Genomic DNA, 21,597 nt, shown 5'->3' on the forward strand with positions numbered 1-21,597 from the left:
AGGGGCAGAGAGAGAATCCCAGGCAAGCTGCGCACTTACAGCACAGAGCCTGATGGGGAGCTCAATTTCACTATCAAGAAGAGACCATGACCTGGGCTGAAATCAAGAGTTGGTTGCTTAACCAACTGAGCCACCCAGAGGCCCTGAGAAGGAGTTTTAAAGGAAGTGGCTTGGGGTCAAATCCTAGCTCTGTAACATCTTGGCTGGATGAATTTGGCACATGTCTAAACCATGCTGAACAATTCAAAATGTGGGGAACAACGGAGTCCCAGGGATTATGATAGAGCCTTACCCATTCCTGATTTAAATGATGAGATTTGGTCAAAATTTTGGACTTTCAGTTGACACTGTGATGGGGACCCTGGGATGGGGTGAATCTAGTTTGCATGTGGGATGGACATAGCTGTCTGGGAAGACGGGGGTAGACTGTGGTAGGGTGACCCCCCCAAACATCCACATCCTGACCCCCAGCACCTATAAATACATTATCTCACATGCCAAGAGACTTTACAGATGGAAGGGTACAATCTAGAGATACAGATACTTTCTGGTTATTTGAGTGAGGAAAGAGTAGCAAAGAATGGGTCAGAGTGCCTAGATACAGGACTCAGTCTGCCATTGCTGGCTTAAAGATGGACAAGGGGATCCTGAGCCGGGCATTCCGGCTAGTCTCTAGAAGCTGGGGGAAAACACTCAATAAAACAGACCCCACACAAAACTCACACAAAGGAAATGCAAGCCTGCCGTTATTATGGATTTTAAGGCCGTGAAAGTCAGACTTCCGACCCATGGAGCTGTAGGATAATAAATTGGTGTTGCTTTAAGCCACTAAGTCTGTAGTGAAATACATTCAAGCAGCAGAAAGCCAATATAGGACCTAATTCATGAAGAAACATTCCAGGAGTTTGTTAGTACGTCTGGACAACTGGTTAACAATGCCTACTACATACTAAGCACTCATTAAATGAGAGGAGGCAAGATGTAAATAATTCTATAGACGGTGGTGTGGTGTAAACAACACAGTGACCGATACAGAACCATCTTCAAAGGACTTTTTTTTTTTAAGAGAGAATGAGTGTGCATGCACACATGAGAGTGAGTGGAGGAGAGGGACAGAGAGAGAGGGAGACAGAATCTTAAGCAGGCTTCAGGCTCAGTGTGGAGCCCAACACGGGTCTTGATCTCACCATCCTGGGATCATGACCTGAGCCAAAATCCAGAGTCGGACACTCAAACGACTGAGCCACCCAGGCAACCCAAAGGACTTTACTTTCTAATTAAGCTTCTGGAGATAATGAATTCCAAGATTATGACAGATATTCCTAATATGACTGCCTGAAGCAGGGCAGAAAGCCGAAACGCATATGTGGTCTCTGCAAGTAACATCAACAGAGAGACAGGTAACCCGGACACAGACTGGAGAGGTGGTCCCATCCAGGAGGCAGAGCTGAGCCCAGCTAATGGACATCCGTGAAAATGCCGAGAAGGAACTAGAAATGTTCAAGAAGCTAGAAATCTACATCTTCTAGGAAATCTCATTTTTAAATGCTGGAAACCAATTCGCATTTGAACACCTACAGAACACCCACAGATCCACCCACAATTCTCAGGCAAAACTGTTTATGTCAGTGAATCCCAAGAGAGCCAAGGGCCTCTGGGGTTGGGGCTTCTGGGCAATTCCTGAACAACTGTGAAACACAAAAAGGTGAGCTCTTTTGAACTCATTTTTTGGCACTCTCACAACCGTAAGGGTTAGACCATAAAAGTATCTTTTTTAAAAATTTAAGGGGCACCTGGGTGGCTCAGTCGGTTAAGCATCCGACTTTGGCTCAGGTCATGATCTCTCGGTTCGTGAATTTGAGCCCCGCATCAGGCTCTGTGCTGACAGCTCAGAGCCTGGAACCTGCTTCAAATTCTTTGTCTCCTTCTCTCTCTCTCAAAAATAAACACACACAGGGGCGCCTGGGTGGCTCAGTCGGTTGAGCAACCGAGTTCAGCTCAGGTCATGATCTCACAGCTCATGAGTTTGAGCCCCGCGTTGGGCTCTATGCTGACAGCTCAGAGCCTGGAGCCTGCTTCTGCTTCTGTCTCCCTCTCTCTCTGCCCCTAACCCACTCGCATTCTGTCTCTCTCTCAAAAATAAACAAACATTACAAATAAATAAACACTAAAAAAATTTAAAAATTTAGTTTTTATTTTTGAGCGAGAGAATACACGACCTGGGCAGAAGGGGAGAGACAGAGAGAGGGAGAGAGAGAATGAATCTCAAGCAGGTTCCACACTGTCAGTGCAGAGCCTGACATGGGACTCCAACTCACGAACCATGAGATCATGACCTGAGCTGAAATCAAGAGTCGGACCCTTAACTCACTGGGCCACCCAGGCACCCCCATCAAAGTATCTTTTGCCGTGCTTTTGGTACTTCATGTAAATCTAAGAAAGTATGAATTGTAGGAAATTCTTATCAAGTTAAACAGAAAGACAACACTGAATTGTATTCAAATCCAGTTTTATTAAAATTATTTGGCGATTTCAGGAGCAGTACAAAGTCTTTGACTATGACCGCTGCGCACGTTTAGACAGGAGTTTAATATTTTTTGGTCTGGTTTGTGTTTGGGTATGTGTACTTTTCTAAACCTTCTGTCCTTCCTTTCGTTACCAAATGACAAAGTTCCTTACGTTTTTCTCTGTCTACAATACCTTACTACGTATAGGACAGGAATTTGTAAAGTAAGACTGAAAAAATAAAATCCATAGATCCAAAAATTTCTCTGCAAATATTAAGAACATACAAAGGATACTAAAGGCATCTACACTTAGTCCTCCAAGTAGCAAGGCGAGCATTTGACATCTGTGGTTTCTTGTTTTTATTTATTGCTAATTACAGTTCGGGGACCAAAGCGTTTCCAAAAGCATCCTTCATTGACATTCCCACCGTGGTTCCCCTGAATTTAGAGGATAAAACCAAGAGAGTACTTGATTTGGCCCTTACAATTACGATGCTTATTTTCGCTTTAGTGGGATTTTTCTTCTGCAGTAGTTCAGGGCACTATTTGCTTGCTCAATGCCTTACAATTAGCGTCTGCTTTGTAGTAGATCTAGGTATTGGCTTTGTAAAAGGTGTATTGTTGGACAGCAGATGGTGGGGAGGCCTCCCTGTCCAAGGCAAAACTTTTAGCAGACCTTAGAGTAAAACCTTAGAGGATTTGGTGCTTCTTAGTTGTTCTCCAGGGATCCTGAAACTGTCTGTAAGAAAGAAAGAAAGTTGTGTAAGAATCTTTTACACAAGACCTTTTCGGCTTGTTCCTAAGGAGTCCTGTTTTTTTAGCAGCGTACGTAAACTTGGCTTTGGCAGTGGAGCCCTGTAGTTTCATTCCTGTGATAAGACTATCTCTTGGGGATCAGAATGCAGAAAACCAAGCGGAGCAATCACCTGAGAAATTTCTGCCCTTGTTTCCCTCCAAGGCTATGCTTTAAGATTTGTAAGGATGGCTTCCAGTATTGGATTTTCACGCATTGTCTATTTCTGGACATTCCTGGACTTTCTTTTTTTTGAGAGAGCGCTGCATGCGTGAGCAGGGGAGGGGCACAGGGAGAGGGAGAGAGAACCCCAAGCAGGTTCCCCGCTCAGCGTGGAGCTCGATGCAGGGCTTGATCTCAAGACCACGAGATCATGACCTGAGCCAAAATCAAGAGTCAGATGTTTCACCGACTGAGCCACCCAGGCACTCTGAAAAAACATTTTCTTTAGTAGTGAGCTTACATTTTTAAATTTCTCAGTAAATAATTCTTTGCATCTAATTTACATTATTTTATTTAATTAATTTATTAAAAATGTTTTTTATATTTATGTATTTTTGAGAGAGAGACAGCGTGGGAGCAAGGGAGGGGCAGACAGGGAGACAAAGAATCCGAGGCAGGCTCCAGGCTCTGAGCTGTCAGCATAGAGCCCAACATAGGGCTCGAAGTCCTGAACTGTGAGATCATGACCTGAGCCAAGTGGGATGCTTAACTGGCTGAGCCACGCAGGTGCCCCAAATCTACGTTATTTTAAATAAACTGAAAACATTGTCATGTCGTCTCCAAAGAAGAAAAGAATTAGGATGTCAGGGGCCTTTGCACCAAGTTAAGGTTCATCTCATTCTTCACTTTGAGAAAACTTACTTACAGCAAGACATACGAACAATATCTAGAACAAGCAACGCATATAGTGTGTAATGTTGCCAACAGACAATGCACTTAAGCCGAGAAGAGAGAAATTATACTTACAAATGGAATCCTGATTCCAAATTTGCTGTGGAATGTCATGGTGACTTTGTTTTTATGTCCTGTTCTTTGATCAAAGGCGTGGCATGTATCAAAAGGCGGGCTGTACAAGTGAAGGCTGACGGCAGGCTCTGTATGGCTGATATTCTCTACTCGATGTAAACCAATGGAATCTATACAATACCCAAGAAGGAAAAGCAGATGAAGGAGCTTAAATGACAGGTGCAGGTGAAAATCTGTCATCCTCCTAAGACCGTAAATCAATTTGATAAGGCTGGAATTAACAGAAATTACTCACTAGGGACTTTCCAGTTTAAGATAGTAAGTGACATGTACTCTACTTTCCTGAAACCCCTCTACAATTACACCTGAAGAATTTTAAAAAGGCATCAATTCACAAAGACAAAAAAAAAAAAAAAAAAAAGAGACAAGATAAAGCATCAATAAAAGTTTGAGAGCTTGAAAGAACATGAATAGCTTTACCAAGGACAGAAAGAGAAATCCTTAGCTACCCATGGGGAGAGCCAAAAATTAACCTGACTTCTATCCTGATATCATATCTATATCTATATATCTACATATCTATATACACACAATATATATATGTAAATGAACCTCACTGTTATCTTTAAAAAGAGTTTTTTTCATTTTTGAGAGAGACAGAGCATGAGTGGGGAAGGGGACAGAGAGGGAGACACAGAATCCGAAGCAGGCTCCAGGCGCTGAGCTGTCAGCACAGAGCCCGACGAGGGGCTTGAACTCATGGACTGCGAGATCATGACCTGAAGTTGGATGCTTAATCGACTGAGCCACCCAGGCGCCCCATAACCTCACTTATATCTTGATATCATAAATATGTATACATAAATATATAATATCTGTATCTGAATCTGTATCTGTCTCAAAAGCTTAGGGACTGGCAGCACAGATACTTCTGGAAATGAGGATGAAGGCAGGGCTAAAAATTCAAGACCTGGTTGAAAAGCCTATTTAAGTAGAGGCTCTGATCTCTTTTACCACTTTTCCCCCATTCCCCAGAGTATAAGTCTGAGATCTCTAGTCTAGGAGTAGAATACATGAACTCAGGACTGGTGAATACCAGGTGAAAAACAAGTGACTTAACATACTGAATGGTGAGATCCCTGCTTTCTTCACCACCTAGCTGCAGGAATGCTGCCAGACAGGATTGTTTTCTCAGCCGGTGGAGGGTGGAAATTCGAAGGAGCTTCTCAGAGAATCTGAATGGCTCCAGAATAAAGCTCTTAAAACACTGCCATTGGCTGTTCCTCAAGGAAAAAGCTCTGCCAGATTATTCTAGAGTGAAGGCCAGTTGACAGACACCATTCTTGTGTTCAGAGCTATCAGTTAACTTTTTTTTTTTGTCCCTGGTTTTCAAATATTAGCCCACAGCCAAGGCCCCTAGATATTTGAGCAAGATCTCTAGTATTGGAGCACGTGGGTGGCTTAGTGGGTTAAGCATCCAACTTCCACTCAGGTCATGATCTCAGAGTTCATGAGTCTGAGCTCTGCATGTCCGGCTCTATGCTAAAAACAGCTCAGAGCCTGAAGGTGCTTCAGATTCTCTGTCCTCCTCTCCCTCTGCCCCTCCCCCGTTTGCTCTCTGTCTCTCAGAAATTAATTTAAAATGTTCAACAACAACAAAAAAAGATCTCTAGTATTAAAAAGGGCCAGAGCAAACCTCCCAAAAAACAACCTGAACAAACACTACTCAGGAGAAGACTTTAAAAAATCAGACAACCAGTTCAGGAGGTTTCCTAACTGAGCAACAGGAGTTTCAGAAATAGAACGAAACCAAACCCCAAAGAAATAACCTGAAAATATTTCCTGGATTAGAAGGACAGAGGTTTTCAGAATGAAAGAACCCACGGAGTACCCAACACAATGACTGAGAGTCGTGAAACAAGGGACATGACTGTAATGCTCGGGACAGGAAAAGATAACAAAAGAGAAGATCCCAAAGTTTCTAGAAAGAAAAAAATAGTTTCATAGAACGATTTAAGAATCAGAGTGGCAGCAGGCTTTCACAAAGATGACTGGAAACTGAAAGTCAAGGGATTACCTTTCATAGTTCTGGGAGAAGATTCTAGGCCCTAATTCCATATCAATCATGTTGTAACGATGGACTATAGAGACTTTCAGGTGAATGAGGTCTCACAAATTTACTTTCCACGAATGCTTTCTCACCAAGGGAGATGAGATTGAGGAGATGTTCCACCAAAATAAGGGCACGAACCAAGAAGGAAGCAGACAGCATATCAGGAAATAAGGGTATCAGCAAAAGGAGGAAACAGAGGGAAAGACTGAATGATGTGAAGGTACTCCAGGATGACAGCTGAGCCCTGGCTCAGAAACAAACCAATTCAAACTGAAGCAAGTCTAGGGGCCCTGGGGGAGAGGAAGGAAGGTAGGAAGGTAGGAAGGAAGGAAGGAGAAAAGGAAGGAAGGAGAAAGAAAAGACAAAAACAATTTAAAAATATGTTGAGAAGAAATTTATAGTTAGGATAGAGTTTAAAGAATAATCAAGGAAGGAATTCAGGGTAATTTGTGTCGTTAATGTAGGCACCCAATTTGGTGCCTTTTTTATGATTTGTGATTCATGATCTGGCTCCACGAGCTTGCGAGAGAGAACAGAAAAGCCTTTAAGCGGAAGACTGAAGTTCTCCTCCCGGCCAGATAATAGCCAAGACCGCCTTCCCCCAACTCACAACTTCTGGGATCTTCAGCAGTTTTCCTCACTTCCAAAAATGGGACATAATTCTCACAGGTGCAACCTCTTTGGTTCTATAGCTTACTGCTCATAAGACACTGGCTTAAGAACAATCTTGAACACAAGTTCCACCTTCTTAAGGAATGACTGTCCCTTATGCAAATTATCATTTGTTTCTCCAGGTGCACATGCGTATGCTACCCAATGCAAGCCGTACAACCCTGCAAGCACAGACCCCACAAATCCTAGCCACCATCCTTTACAGAAACCCTGGAAACTCCTGTCTAATACCTATTGTTAACAATCCCAGCATCCATCCACCCACCCATCCATCCATCCATCCATCCATCCATCCGTCCGTCCGTCCATCCGCCTCTGCCTCCTTTCCTTTATGCCCATGGGGTACCATCTTTCACAATAACCTTGAATCTTTCTTGGTGGTAGTTACGGACGCCAGACATGTCTACCATGTGCCTTTACGATAAGTAATTTGGTCTCCTTGTCCCAGTTTTCTCTTTCCTCCACCCTGTGTTGCATACTGCTACGGAACCCATCAAGACACTCCTGACAGAATTCTACTGACCAAAGCAGGCTCTTACATCAGCAGGTCGTGGGAGGCCCAGGCCCTGATCTCACTTTACTCTCCTACTACTCCTGTCCAAGCCCACTGTCAAGACCATTCTTTGCAATCATTGTGCCTCCCCTGCCCTCACACTGTTTCCTGTGCAGGAAACATCCTTCCCGCTGACCACTATTCACCTGCACCCCTTCTCCTGCGTCTGTAAAAATCAAAGGTTGAATTTTTGAGGCCTTTGCTCTTACGGGAAATTCATCCACAGACCGATTCAGCTTATCCCACCCAATATTTTACCAACTGGCAACATTTCCCATAAAAATGGGAATTTCCCACTTTGGTGGAAAAAGAAATCAGAACAAAGGGCTGGAAACGGACGGCGGTCACTGCCCCTTGGATAGTGTGGCTTGCACACACCAGTACCCCAGCCTTATTCCTGCCCTGCGTCACTCACTGCTTGGCTCTGGTAGGTTCTGCATCAAAGACCCTTGAAAAAAGCTTACTTATTCTTTAAGATCTAATCTAGTTTTGTAGACTCTGTGACTCCAGCTGAAAGTATTTATTCTGAAAGGCTCTGGGCTTTATTGTGAGTGATAGAGGCAACAAAATCGCTCTTGGAAATCTGGTGTGCCTTATACATACAGCAAGCCTCAAATAAAAGCTTCCTGTCACCTAAGAAACGAACATCTCTGTGTTTTGTGAATGGGAGAGAAAAGTTCCCATACAATCTGACCTTTGTAACTGGCTTGCATTCTTAAACTAATGAACAAATTCAGGCCAAGTATTAAAGCCAAAATGGGACTTTAAGATATAAGAAACGAGGCGCCTGGGTGGCTCAGTTGGTTAAGCCACAGACTCCTGGTTTTGGCTCAGGTCACAGTTTCACGGTTCGTGAGTTTGAGCCCCACAACAGGCTCTGCGCTGTCAGTGCTTGGGATTCTCTCTCTCCTTCTCTCAAAATAAATAAATAAACTTAAAAAAAAAAAAAAACAACAAAAGATACAAGAAGCAACTGCATGACCAGAAAATCTCTGCAATATTTTACATCATTGGTATAGTATCCCAATTAAGAGTATGGTCTTTGGAATCGAATGGCTTGAGTTCAAATCCTGACTTGCACTAAGAGCTGAGGGACCTTGGCTGCATTACTTATTCTTCCGATGTGTTGGCAATCTCATCTATTAAATGGGAATTAAAAATGATCTCCTATAATCATTAACAGGCTATTTGGAAAGTTACTATCCTCTTCAGAAATATGATGTTAGGGGCACCTGCGTGGCTCAGTCAGTTAAATGTCCGAACTCGGCTCAGGTCGTGATCTCGCAGTTTGTGAGTTCCACCCCGCATCAGGCTTTGTGCTGACAGCTCAGCGCCTGGAGCCTGCTTTGGACTGTGTGTCTCCTTCTCTCTCTGTCCACACCCCCACCCTCCGCTCGCAGTCTCTTCTCTCTCTCTCTCAAAATAAATAAATAAACAACATTTAAAAAAAAATACAGATGTTAATCACAGACTGTTCTTGAAAAGCATTTGGCTCTGCCAAATCACCTTTAGGAAAAAGAATGAATTCTTGGTTAGAGAGCTAGAAATCACTGCTAAATAACGTGCTTTGTAAAAGCTCCCTTGAGAATACTCTTAAGTATGCTGTATACATTTTATAAACAAGGACTATAGCTCACATTTCTAATTGTTTCCAGAATGTTTCTAACACAAAGACTAATATTTTCCACATAGCCTCACTCCCTTATTAAAACAATCTACTTTTGTAAATTCATATTCGATTCTAACTGTCCTAAGACTTGGCAGGAAATGCCTTTTCAGTGGACGCTAATCTACGTGCATATATTTTGAATAAGTGATTCCAATTCAGACGCAAAACTTTAAAAACAAAACCAACTGCTTTTTAGGCCATTTTCCAAGTATCTGAAGTCACGACTCCATGATCCAAATTCGGCTGTACATGTGCAAGTAAGCAATATTGCAGATGGGGGTTCAAGGCTTTTCCCGCTCGCCCTTAAAGAAAGAAAGGTGTTGGATGTTACCGTTGATGTAGGTACACTGGTTTTCTCTCAAGATTCTTTCAGACTTCTTGATCATCTCGTTGGATTTTTTGTCAGGCCAGGCAAATAATGTCTCCTTTAGATTTCCCTGCAGCATCTTCAGAAAGCAGTGGGAGTCAGTGTGATCATGGATGCTGCTATATATACACAAAAAGACAACTGAGCTCAGTAAATGGTCCAGGCCCCACGCGTGCAGTAAGTCTGCCCAGAGCTTCCCGCCACATCCTATCATGAGGACAGGTCACAAATTACTTCAGCTGTATTTGTAAAGGTCATCAATTTATAATTAACATTGTTCAGGGCGACATATAAGATACAGTAAAACCTTGGATTGCAAGGAACTTGTTCTAGGAGTGCTCTGCAAGATGAGCGAACATTTTTCTTTTTTAATGTTTATTTTTGAGAGCCAGAGAGAGACACAGTGTGAGTGGGGAAGGGGCAGAGAGAGAAGGAGACACAGAATATGAAGCAGGCTCCAGGTTCTGAGCTGTCAGCACAGAGCCTGACGCAGGGCTCAAGTCTTGAACCGTGAGATCATGACGTGAGCTGAAGTCAGACGCTTAACCGACTGAGCCACCCAGGCGACCCAACGAGTGAACATTTCTAATAAATTTTAACCTGATAAACAAGAAATGTCTTGCAGTACATACCACATGATCACAACTGAGCCAATGGTTCTTGAAATTGTCTGTGATATACAAGTGCTTTGGATTATACACGTTTCCAAAATGAATTATATTCACAAACCAAGGTTTTACTGTACTATGGCTTTCATATCAATGTACATATGGCATTTTTATCTTCTCCAAGACATAGCTTTTAATAACTTGGTTAAGCTGGGCTACAACTTGATTATACAATTACATTAGGGAAAATCTGGAAAGAATAAAGATAATTATCTACAATAACTGTGTCTCACTTGTAAGATCATGTAACATATAGTGTTTTTTTCTCACCCCAGGCCTTTTCTCTCTTTTCCTTCGAGGGACAAAAGATATGTATATGGATGTTAACACCCAGAAGTTATACTGTAATAATGTTAACATTTTGTAGGTTTAAAGTATTCCACCTGTGATTAACTCCCAATAACGGAGGGAGAAAGAAAGGACATTGGATTTGCAGGAAATATTTATTCATGTAATCGTAAACGGTATTTCAGTTTAATAAGTAGCATTAGCCATAGGGTTGATTAAAAGATAGGAAGCCATATATGTCATTAGCATTTAATGCCTATGTTGAATCCATTAAACTGTAAGAATTCATAAAACTGTAAGAACTCATTTCCTAAACCCACAGAGCCTAGTCCCACTTTCGACATATAATCTACTTTCAAAATATATTGAAAGAATGGATGCAACCAACTCCATTCCATAGGAGTAAATAAATGTCCTCGAGATAGACCTGACTCGCCCCCAAATCTCATAAATTCAGGTTTTCTTTCTCCCATCAAAAATGGGTCTGCAATTTTTGTACCATTCTCAAAAGCCTGAGAAGGATCTGTTTACAGAGAATAGCAACTCACAAATGTATCAACTAAAGACCAATGAAGGAACCAAGTTTCAAAGAATTGGAATTAGTTTAAGCTGCCTTACCCTCTACATAAAAAATTAAAAAGAAAACTAAAAAATTAACAGTCAACAATTAACTTGACGCAGAAAGAAATTTTCTGAACTGGTGAACTGCTTTTCTAGGTCCAGATGTGGACACTTTGGTCTTTGGTCCTGCAATTGATTGCATATCTCAAAGCACCACAAAGGTCAAGTTTTAGCAAAATTCCATATATACTTAACTCCACAGAAGACAGAGATGAAGTTAAACTGGTTACATACATCCTTTGATTTACGACTCATTTTGGGGGGCTGGTTTTGACACCCAGGGTGTATGCCTAACTCCCTGACCCTAATTCCCGTAAGAATTTTTGTTGGGACGTTGTAAACAAAATAATTGTAACATGAGATGTGTTAGTGCTCCCAAGACCTGTGACCATTTTGGCACTGTACTTTCCTTACGATGGAACAGAGAATTAATAAGTATCTGCAAATGAATAATTGTATTACCTGCCATGTCCTTCACCCCAACAGAGAATCATTAGATTAAATTTTCCATTTCCTTCATCCACAAGATTTCGGGTATACCTAAAAGGAAGGTATTCAGAAGTTTGAATCTGGTTGATGAAATATGCACTGGGAAAAAGAAGTGTGTCACAAAGTATGGCTGGTTGACAAATGCTAACATTTCCTCCTCCAAACAACTTCAAATGAAAACAAATAATTTTTCACAGTTCAACATTTTGGACATTTTTTGTATTTTGAACCACCATGTTTATAGATGTTCCGTTTTAATTAAAGGCACAAAAAAGATAACGGGGGAAAAAAGGAAATTCTTTGATTCTCCACATGACAGCCTGGAGCTGATAAAGAGTCAGTTTCTCACAGAGGTATTTGCAGAGTGCATTGCTGCTGTATATGCAAAAAAGTTGCTATTGCTTTCTTTTTTCTCTTGTAAGCTAAACCATAAGAAACAAGGTTTCATTACACAGCTGTTTTTAGAATTCTCCATAATTTTTGCTATAGCCCAGACACAAACCACATTCAAAAGCACTCATGATTTAAAGTCCTCCACAAATAGGGTGGGGATTGATTTAAGTATACAACAAAGGAAATTTACATGAGCATAGTAAGTAACACCCTAAAACTTTTCCAGGAGAAGCCAGCAACTGGCCCCCTCAAAAAAATCCCAAATCAAAACCACCACAAGCCCATCATCAGGGAAAAAAAAAAAAACAAAAAACACAACAACCCACTTTCAAGTTTCTATGGATCAAAGGGGTACCATCCAGGGGTGCGTGGGTGGGTCAGTCAGTTAAGCCACGACTTCTGCTTAGGTCATGATCTTGCCCTCCAGGAGCTCAAGCCCCGGGCGGGGATCTGGGCTGACAGCTCAGAGCCTGGAGCCTGCTTCCGATTCTGTCTCCCCCTCTCTCTCTCTGCCCCTCCCCTGCTCATGCTGTCTCAGTTTCTCAAAAGTAAATAAACATTTAAAAAAAAAAAGGGGGGGGGTATCACCCATACCATCTAATTAGTAAAGTTTGATAATTATGACATTCATTTAGATTTATTTATTTATTTATTTATTTAATTATTTAAATTTAGATTTATTTTTTTAAGAGAAGGAATCTTTACCCCATATTTGGGGTACTGTTTGATCACAGAGTCATCTGTTCACTTATGTCCCTAATGCTCCTTCCTCCCCTTTCTTCCAGCAAGGCAGGAAGCCAGGTACTGGCAGAGGGAGAGAGTGGATTAGTAAGTGCTATTCAGATGTCAGTCATCCTAAATTTGTAGCCCTTGAGGACCTACCAAGAGGCTGTGCACACAGCCTTTAATCCACAATAAACTACATTTTGTTTCACACACACACACACACACACACACACACACACACACACACACAGACTCTTTCTCCCTCTACCAGTCTTAGGGGCCCCCCTCTTGCTTCTCTGGGACTGTTCCCAGAGAAATTACTGTCTGGCTCACACTAGAATATATTCTTAATTTTTTTTTTGTAGTGTTTATTTTTGAGAGAGAGAGAGAGACACAGCGCCAGCAGGGGGAGGGGCAGACAGAGAGGGAGACACAGAAACTGAAGCAGGCTCCAGGCTCTGAGCTGTCAGCACAGAGCTTGACGTGAACCTACGAACTGACATGAACCCATGACCCGAGCAGAAGTCCAGTGCTAACCCCCTGAGCCACCCAGGTGCCCCACACTGGAACATATTCTGTCCTGGTTCTTCTGTACTGGCCTTCCCAAGGTCAGAGATCAGAATCCTTTGCAGTGCTAGGATACCTATTCCACACACACACAAATACTGCCCAAATGATTTCTGCTCTCCCACCTTCCTCCAAATGCCCACCCATTTATCTTCATTAGTTGCGCCCTGCATACCCATGCAATAGATCAATCCAAATGCTTGCATCTCAAGTGATTTAATTAGAGCTTGTCAGTCAAGATGAACTCAAAGCCTGGGGAAATGGCATTGTTCTATAGATAAAGAGCCCTCAGCCTACCCTGGTTGATGAATTTCACTTGATCAATAATCTACCCTGAAAGCAAACTATTACCACATCATCTGTCTGCAGTAAGTTTAGTAGTTGTTTGGAGGAAAGGCTCTGGGCTGTGGGACAAGGTTAATTTGAATCCTGGAGCTGCTACCTGATAGAAGTATGACCTGACGCAGGTAATCCAACCTTTTTATTAATGCCTACCACTCATCATCTGTAAAAAAAAAAAAAAAAAAAAAAAAAAAAAAAGGGTAAGAAATTGTACCTATCTCACAGGGCTGTCATGAGGTGCATGAGTTAATACAAGCATAAGGTAAGGAGTATCTGGGCCATAATAAGCCCTTGCTTACTTGGAGCTGGTGGCAAAATTAAAAAGTGGCCTCCGGTAGCTTTACTGGCAACCACTTCAGGATAGGAACCGAAGGAATTTCCTGGAGCCACTGCAAGCAGCCAATGGGATCTTACAAAGGCTTCACATTTTTATTTCAAGCCCTAAAATGCAGAGGAAACTGCCCTTGCTGACAAACACGCTATGTTTAGGTGAGGGGACTAACAAAAACTGTTCCCAAGGAACACAATCTCGGTTTATTCTGATCTTTCAGGGATCCTCCTCTCCCTACCCTCAGCCCGACTAACCATAAAGACTGAATCGCGAGCTGCCCGTCGGCAAAGAAACCCTCACCCTTCAGGGTGATTCAGGTTTACTTCTGGCCCCGGACGACTGGTAGGGAGATTCATTTGTATTGGTACCACCAAGCGAGGGCTGCCACGGGCCCCCTCGCTCCATCACATGTGGCAAAGGCAGCGGTCTTCAACTGACATTCCAGAGGGCCTCAGAACTGAGGATTCGAGAAAGCACAACTGCTTGGGAGGGCTCAAACAGAAGCAGCCCTTCAACGCACACCCCTGATCGTGGGTTGAAACAAACCCGGAGTCCGGGAAGTTAAATGGGTTTGGGAGGGGCGGCACAAATTGAAAAACAGCAGCAGCTGGGAACCCCACGACGCTATTTTAATATCGGCAAAAAAAAAAAAAAAAAAAAATGCGCGTTGGCAGGTGCCTGGCTGCAGGCGATCGAGTGATGGAGAACTGGCGGGGGGGAATCGAGTCCTCCAGCCGCCACCCCTGTCTCCCGGGGGCACGCTCCGACATTCCGGCCAGTCGGTCCCCCCCGGGGCGGCGGGCCCGGCGGAGAATGAGTGCTTGGGGCCACCGGGGGTCCCCCCACCCCGCGCCGCGGCGGCCGGGGCGAGCGACTGCGCCGGAGGTCAGGGCAGTGCTCCCGGGGCCCGGAGAAGGCGGTGCACCGGCACGAAGAGGACAAAACCCTTTGCGGCCGCGCGGTGGCCTCCGCACCCGGAGCCTGCCGCAGTCTCCGGCCAGGCGGGGATGATCCACGTTTGGCCCAAAGCGCCGAGCCGCGGGCGAGCGGGCGTAGCGCGGGGGGTGCGGGAAAGGCTGACGAGCGGCGGGCCCGGAGCGGCCAGACCCCTCCTCCGCCGCGCCCTCGGATCCCTCTTCGGACCGGGATCCCGCGCCGGGGCTCCCGCGGCCAGGGCTAGGGCGCGCTCACCTGTACTGGTCGAACTTGGCGTACACTGCCCACTCGGCGGGGTCGCTCTCGTAGGCTTCCATGACGGCCTGCACCTCCTCCACGTTGACCTCCTCGCCGGCGAAAAGCTGGTGCAAGATGCGGATCAGATCCGCCAGGGTCCGCGGCTTTAGCACCTCGGTCTGCTCCATCCCTCGCCGAGCGGGCGGCGCGCGCGGCTCTCCGGTGCGGGAGCTGAGCGAACCGAGGAGCCGGCGGCGAGGGGCCTTAGCTGCTGGCTGGACGGCTACACACGCTCGAGCGCCGCAGCCGAAGGAACGCCCCCCACCAAGACGGCAAGAGACCCCCCCCGACGTCCTCCAGCGGCGTGGCGGATCCGGGATCGCAGGAGACGCGCCGCGCACACAAATCAGGACCAAATCGGCTGGCTTGGGCGGCCCCGGCCGTTTTTAAGCTCTCGGAGTCAGCGGGACTGTACCAACGGCTCTTGGAGGGTGGGGAGAGGCGGGGAGCGAGCTGGGCAGCCGGGCGGAGGCGGCGAGACCGTGCGGACAAGGTCCACGCAGGCGGCCCCGAGCCCCCCGACAACGCAGCGCTCTCGGGAGCCCCCGTCTTGGCGTCCGCGCGCTCGCGGTGGGCTTTGCGCGGGGTGTCCGCCACCTCCGCGCGGCGCCTTGTGTCCGCCCATCCCAGCCCCTCTGCCCGCGCCCCCTCCCTCCGCCCCCAGCTACTCTGGGAGGCTCCCCTCCGCCGCTGTAGTTGACGACACTGGGACGTAGACAGAAGGGATCGGGAGGACGCTGGGGGGACCCGGGGGAGGGCGGAGGAAAGCGACCCTCGCTTCCAAACAGAGCTGAGGTTATGAAGAGCTTGCGATGGTTGACGATGGAGTGCACTCTCTAGCTGGAGAGCTACTGTTTTGTTGATTGACACTGTCCATAATATGCTCCAGGCTAGGTGGGGGGAAAAATGGAAGTCTTTCTTGGAAAAAAAAAAAAAAAAAAAAATTAAATGTACTATACTGAAAGTACATTTTTCACAAAGGACACTCGGGACTCTAGCAAGACTAGCGAAACGAAGTAAGGCCAGGTAACCCTGTCTGATTTTAAAATCAAACATTTCCTTTCAGATAATATATATTCGGTGCAAAGACCTGATGTGTCAATTAATGGTGAAAGAAATGCTCTTCCGGGCTCCTAATGCAATAATTTATAGGGTTCTAATTATACTATTAAACTCAAATCTAGGCGTGCGCATGAATGAGCCTACTGGTTAGGGAAACATTTTCTGTGTGCTGTGCAGGGCACTTGGCATGCTTTGTGAACAACGCAAATTGAGTAGGAATGAAAATAAATGTGAGGGACGGGAGAAATGCAAGTCTAGATTAATTCTCATTATAAATGGACCCAGGGAAGAGTTCAAATTCAGTGTTATTAAAGGCATAAATTTATGAAAGACTGCTCTTTGCATCAATGTATGTGTGTCTATTTTAAATTTACTTGTGCCGCCTAAGGTCTTATTTTGTAAGTTTATTTTTGGAGAAAGAGAGAGAGAGAGACAGCACCAGTTGGGGAGGGGCACAGAGAGAGAGAGAGAGAGGGAGAGCGAGAATCCCAGACTCCATGTCAACAGCTCAGAGATCAGGAGTCTGAAGCTTAACCTTCAGAGCTACTGAGGTGCCCCATAAGGTCTAGTTTTGTTTTTTTTAAGTTTATTTTTTGAGAGAGAGAGGGAGAGAGATAGCACCAGATGGTAAGGGGCAGAGAGAGAGAGAGAGAGAGAGAGAGAGAGAGAGAGAGAATCCCAAGCAGACTCCATACTATCAGCTCAAAGATCAGAAGTCTGAAGCTTAACCTTCAGAGCCACTGAGGTGCCCCATGTCTTATTTTAAACATCCCTGGTTAAACTAATTATACTGCAAGTATTCTAACAATGTTGTTAGGAAATAAAAATGACAGTTCAATCCCCATTGTTCAAAAAAAGGTAGAAGGCACTCCAGAACCCAACCTTTGGTGATATATGTTGCTGAGAGGTGGTTAGCTGGGGACAGAGTACATTGAACAGTTTTTATTGTTTATTCAAAATTATTTTTTTTATTCTTGTCAGTGTTTTCTATTGAGTCTCTTAATTGCTTCATTTCAGCTATCCTAATCTACGTTCACTGGCTCTTCTTCTGGACTTTCAAAGACTTCTAGAATCTACCTAATATACCCATATTCACACATTCATATTCATTGCCTCTCTTCTCTAAACCTTCCCGCAAACTCACAATTTCATTGGTCACTTCTGTGCGGATGCCTCCCACATCTCCCTAATTTTAAATACTGAGAGCAATGTCTATTTAACATCTTTTGGCATCTAAAATGCAAGATATTTGGAACTCCTTCCAAGCAAGCTTTTCAACTCCTGGAGTTTCTATTTCTTTTCTTCTTCTTCTTCTTTTTTTTTTTTTTAAGTTTTTATTTATTTATTTTGAGATAGAGAGTGATGGAGGGGCAGAGAGAGAAGGAGAGAGAGAATCCCAAGCAGGCTCAGCACTGCCAGCACAGAGCCCTATGTGGGGCTCAAGCTGTGAGACCTAACCTGAGCCGAAACCAAGAGTCAGATGCTTAACCGACTGAGCCACACAGGTGCCCCTGGAGTTTCTATTTCTGCAGTGAGGCTACCTTGACTCAAAAGCCACATCCACCACTGCCTACCCTTTCTTTGCTTCATTCTGAAATCCTTCAACCCAATGCCAAATTTTGTACCTCCATATCTTTTGTGATTTCCTGCTTTTCTATTCTTAACTGCTACTGCACTTGCTCAAGCTGAATAATTTTGGCTGGATAATTGTACTGACCTCCTAAACTGTATTCCTTAGTTCCAGCTCCGCCCCCACCCCTCATGCCTTGTCAAAGCTTTTCTTCACAGCCACCAGATTCATTATCCTAAGGCAACAACTAAGGATGTTGTTTCCCAGATACTTTCAATAACTCTTATTTCCAACACATATGGTTTGTCAGGCTGGCATTCAAAGTTCTACACCTTTGGTTCTAAATAACGTTTTTCATCTTTCACCTTTTGCCATTCTTCCCCCCCCCCCCCCCCAATATATATCTTCCAGTGAAATGGGATTAGTGACTATTTCTGGTGCTTACCCAATCCATTCTTTTGCTTTAGCTTTTCCTTTTGACTAGATTCTAGAAGACTGTTTCTATGTCCAAATCTTAAGGACTTAGCTCAAATGCCTTCCTTCAAATAAGCTGTAGTATTTCTCCCTGAACTGGTACAATAATCAGTATCTTTTTTAGGGCACTTAACTACGTCAGAGCATGTATCCCAGTTGCTATGTGCATCATCTTAACAGGGAGAACCTTTAGGACAGACTCTGTTTACGTTTTATTTTCATATCCCCCTCACTGCCCAGCACACATTGCATTGTGTATGCAGGAATGGCAAAGTTAGGAAAAGCATAGGTAATTGGCTAGGGCAATTGAATTGCTAGTTTTTCTTTAGGGATCCTGGGGTAGTGAATTCAAATCCAAGAGACTTGTTTCTTTCAAGTATTTTTGGATTCTTTGCAAAGGACACCTGAATTCTTCAAGGGGGTGGAGGAGGAGGAAAGAAGGAGAAGGAAAAAAGAGGAAGAGGGGGAGGAGGATGAAAGGAGGAGGAGGAGGGGAAGGAGGAGAAAGTGATTGCCATTACAGGCTCTATTAACATAAGTAGAATACCCAGGTCCAGGGATGTAGGTTCACTGCACTTTGCATCGCCAAGGGTAAGGATTATCACATTTTCAGACATTGACATAGGGTAGATATCCAGAGAAAGGAATACGAATTACTACAGGTCTGGAAATAATGGTCTATCCATCCATTGAACACATTTTTAAAAGCATGTGCTATATACCAGGCACTCTTCACAAAACTAAGTCTTTGCCGTTACAGGGCTTATGCTCTAATAAGGTTGGGAGGGGGGGAGGTAGACACTGCCAACAAATATTATAGTATATAGGGAGAAATGGATACATAATGTACACAGATATATAATGGAGAAAAATAAGGCAGAAGCAGGGTGGGATGTGCTGAGGAATTGTCACTTTAGGGGAGTTTAGGGGAACACTTCTTGATGAAGTGGTATGTCAGCCGGGACTGAAGGAAGTCAGACTGCAGGTGTCTGGGGGAAGCTTCCAGGTAGAGGAAACAGTTAAGTGCACAAGCCCTGGGAGGAAACACTAAGTGTTTGAAGAACATGGATGTGGGTGGCAGGGTGTGGAAGTAGGGAGAACAATGGAAGCCATTCAGGGATTTTGGCCAGAGAGCAAGCAAATCAAGGGAAGCCAATTAGCTGGCTATTAACAGCAATGGGAGTGAGGGATAACTGTGGGCTGTGGCCAGAGCAGGGGCAGAAGAGAAATGGTTACACCAATGACACGTTTTGAAGGTAAAGCTGTCAGGATTTGCAGAGATTTGGAAGTGGGTTGTTCAAGAGGGATCAAGAATGAGTCTCACTGGAAGGAATAGATGTGCTATAGACTAAGAGAAGATTTAGGAGGACTGGGGGTGGGGATGTGGAAAAAGATAATCTTCAGAGATCTAGATACTAAAACTGGGAACAAACAGTTGGAGGAGGCAGGGAGGACCACAGAAGACAGGTTTCTAAGGAACTGAGCATTGTCAAAATGAATAGGGCCTTCTTTGTGGCGACCACGACAGGTGATCAACTTAAGCTTCCAGTGTATCTGCTAGGAGGACACAGAAGGAACTGTGGATTTATAACCTGAGATTTTACCCACTCATAAACATACGTGGTTTACTTTTCATTATTATGAAAGAAAACAGAGGTAAATCTAGTATCTGGTATAAATTCTTTTTGCTTTCCATCATTTCTAAAAATTCAGTGTAAAAATTTTCAAGATTTCAGTCTCCATCTAAAAACCTGCCTAATTAGAACAAAAGTGCTGAGAATATGGATCCTGTCTTACTCTAGAGCTGAGGGCTTAATAGGCACTTGGTATGTGAATGAACCGAGGGAAGGTACAAATAAGAGTTCAGGCTAGGCTTTTGATAGGTTTTGCTTAACTGCCCCTTGAAAATGTAGTGTCCATTCATATTCCGTGCACCAAGAATAGGACAGGATTTATTTCCCCACAACTTTGCCAGTACTGACAACTACAGTGCTTTCTGTGATGGCCACTATGATAGGTGACAAGTGGCATCTCAGTTATTTGCATAATGGAGTTTTGCACTTAAGCATCTATATTTTTAATGTTTGAAAAATTTTAACTCCAGTATAGTTAACATACGGTGTAATATTAGTTTCAGGTATACAACATAGTGATTCAACTCTTCCATACATCACTGGATGCTTATCACAAGTGTCCTCCTTAATCCCCATCATCTATTTCATCCACTCCTCCACGTTGTATTCTTTCTTTTTAATTGTATTTTAAGGTTTTTTTGCCCATTTTCCAGGTGGTTCTTTTATTCTCATCAATTGAAATCAGTATACATAAATGCATACTGAGTATTAAAACCCTACACATTGCAAATAATTTCCTTTACCTTCCCCCATACAAAAATGTAAAATATATTTCCTTTAATGTTGCTTTGCTAAATTGAGTATTTTAAAGCCACATTTAAAAAGTTCGTTCACTCAGGCCACTTGGGTGGCTCAGTCAGTTAAGTGCCCGATTCTTGATTTTGACTCAGGTCATGATATCAGGTTTTGTGGGATAGAGCCCTGCATCGGGCTCTGCGCTGGGCTGTCCATAGAGCCTGCTTAAGATTCTCTCTCCCCTTGCCACTCCCCCACTTGTGTGCATGCACGGGCTCTCTCTCCCTCTCTCAAAAAAATTCATTCATTCAATATACAGTAAAACCTTGGTTTGCAAGCATAATTTGTTCCAGAAACATGCTTATAATCCTAACCACTTGTCTATCAAAGCGAATTTCAAGAACCATTGGCTCAGTTGTGATCATGTGACATTTGGTGTTGCATACTACATATCGCAAGACCTCACTCATTTATCAAATTAAAATTTATTAGAGACGTCTGCCTGTCTTGCAGAACACTCGCAGAACAAGTGACTCGCAATCCAAAGTTGTATTGTATAATCAATTACTGATTATATATGTATAAGGAAACATACTGAATATTATGCATGGAGACCAAATAAAACACCAAAAAGCATCCCTGTTTTCAGAGACATGACAATCATGAAAGGTGTTATAATATAGCTTATAAGTTGAAAGGTGCTTATAATATAGCACAGTAAGTGCTGAAAGAGTGGGAGTTCGCTGTGAGTGTTCTTATGAGGGAGAGTATCCTGAATGATTTAGACAGGCTTTGAGGAAAAGTTAAAATCTGAATTAGGC

The 21,597-nt window shown here is 43.8% G+C and overlaps 1 protein-coding gene across 3 annotated transcripts; it reads right to left on the reverse strand.

Moving 5' to 3' along the window:
- Positions 1 to 2,492: 2,492 nt before the first annotated feature.
- Positions 2,493 to 15,659, reverse strand: CDO1 (cysteine dioxygenase type 1). 3 transcript variants are annotated; one of them, XM_042982575.1, is made up of 5 exons: positions 15,260 to 15,659; positions 11,683 to 11,760; positions 9,608 to 9,762; positions 4,270 to 4,439; positions 2,493 to 3,246 (listed from the first exon to the last, which is right to left on the reverse strand). In XM_042982575.1, exons 1-5 carry the CDS (start codon positions 15,427 to 15,429, stop codon positions 3,217 to 3,219), a joined length of 603 nt encoding a protein of 200 aa, XP_042838509.1. In that variant the 5' UTR covers positions 15,430 to 15,659; the 3' UTR covers positions 2,493 to 3,216. The 3 variants fall into 3 exon arrangements, with proteins under 3 accessions (XP_042838509.1, XP_042838516.1, XP_042838523.1); XM_042982582.1 differs by lacking the exon at positions 15,260 to 15,659 and adding an exon at positions 14,323 to 14,476; XM_042982589.1 differs by lacking the exon at positions 15,260 to 15,659 and adding an exon at positions 14,037 to 14,058.
- Positions 15,660 to 21,597: the final 5,938 nt, after the last annotated feature.

This window comes from Panthera tigris, chromosome A1, assembly GCF_018350195.1.
Source record: "Panthera tigris isolate Pti1 chromosome A1, P.tigris_Pti1_mat1.1, whole genome shotgun sequence".
NCBI lineage: Eukaryota > Metazoa > Chordata > Mammalia > Carnivora > Felidae > Panthera > Panthera tigris.

Bases quoted from the DNA above. Each gene is read 5' to 3' on its own strand.
- CDO1 (XM_042982575.1), bottom strand. From the start codon at position 15,429: ATGGAGCAGACCGAGGTGCTAAAGCCGCGGACCCTGGCGGATCTGATC. The intron at 11,761-15,259 runs GTGAGCGCGCCC...CCTTCCTTTTAG, and splicing joins GCCAAGTTCGACCAGTACAG to GTATACCCGAAATCTTGTGG. The intron at 4,440-9,607 runs GTAACATCCAAC...GGTATTGTATAG, and splicing joins CCAGTGTACCTACATCAACG to ATTCCATTGGTTTACATCGA.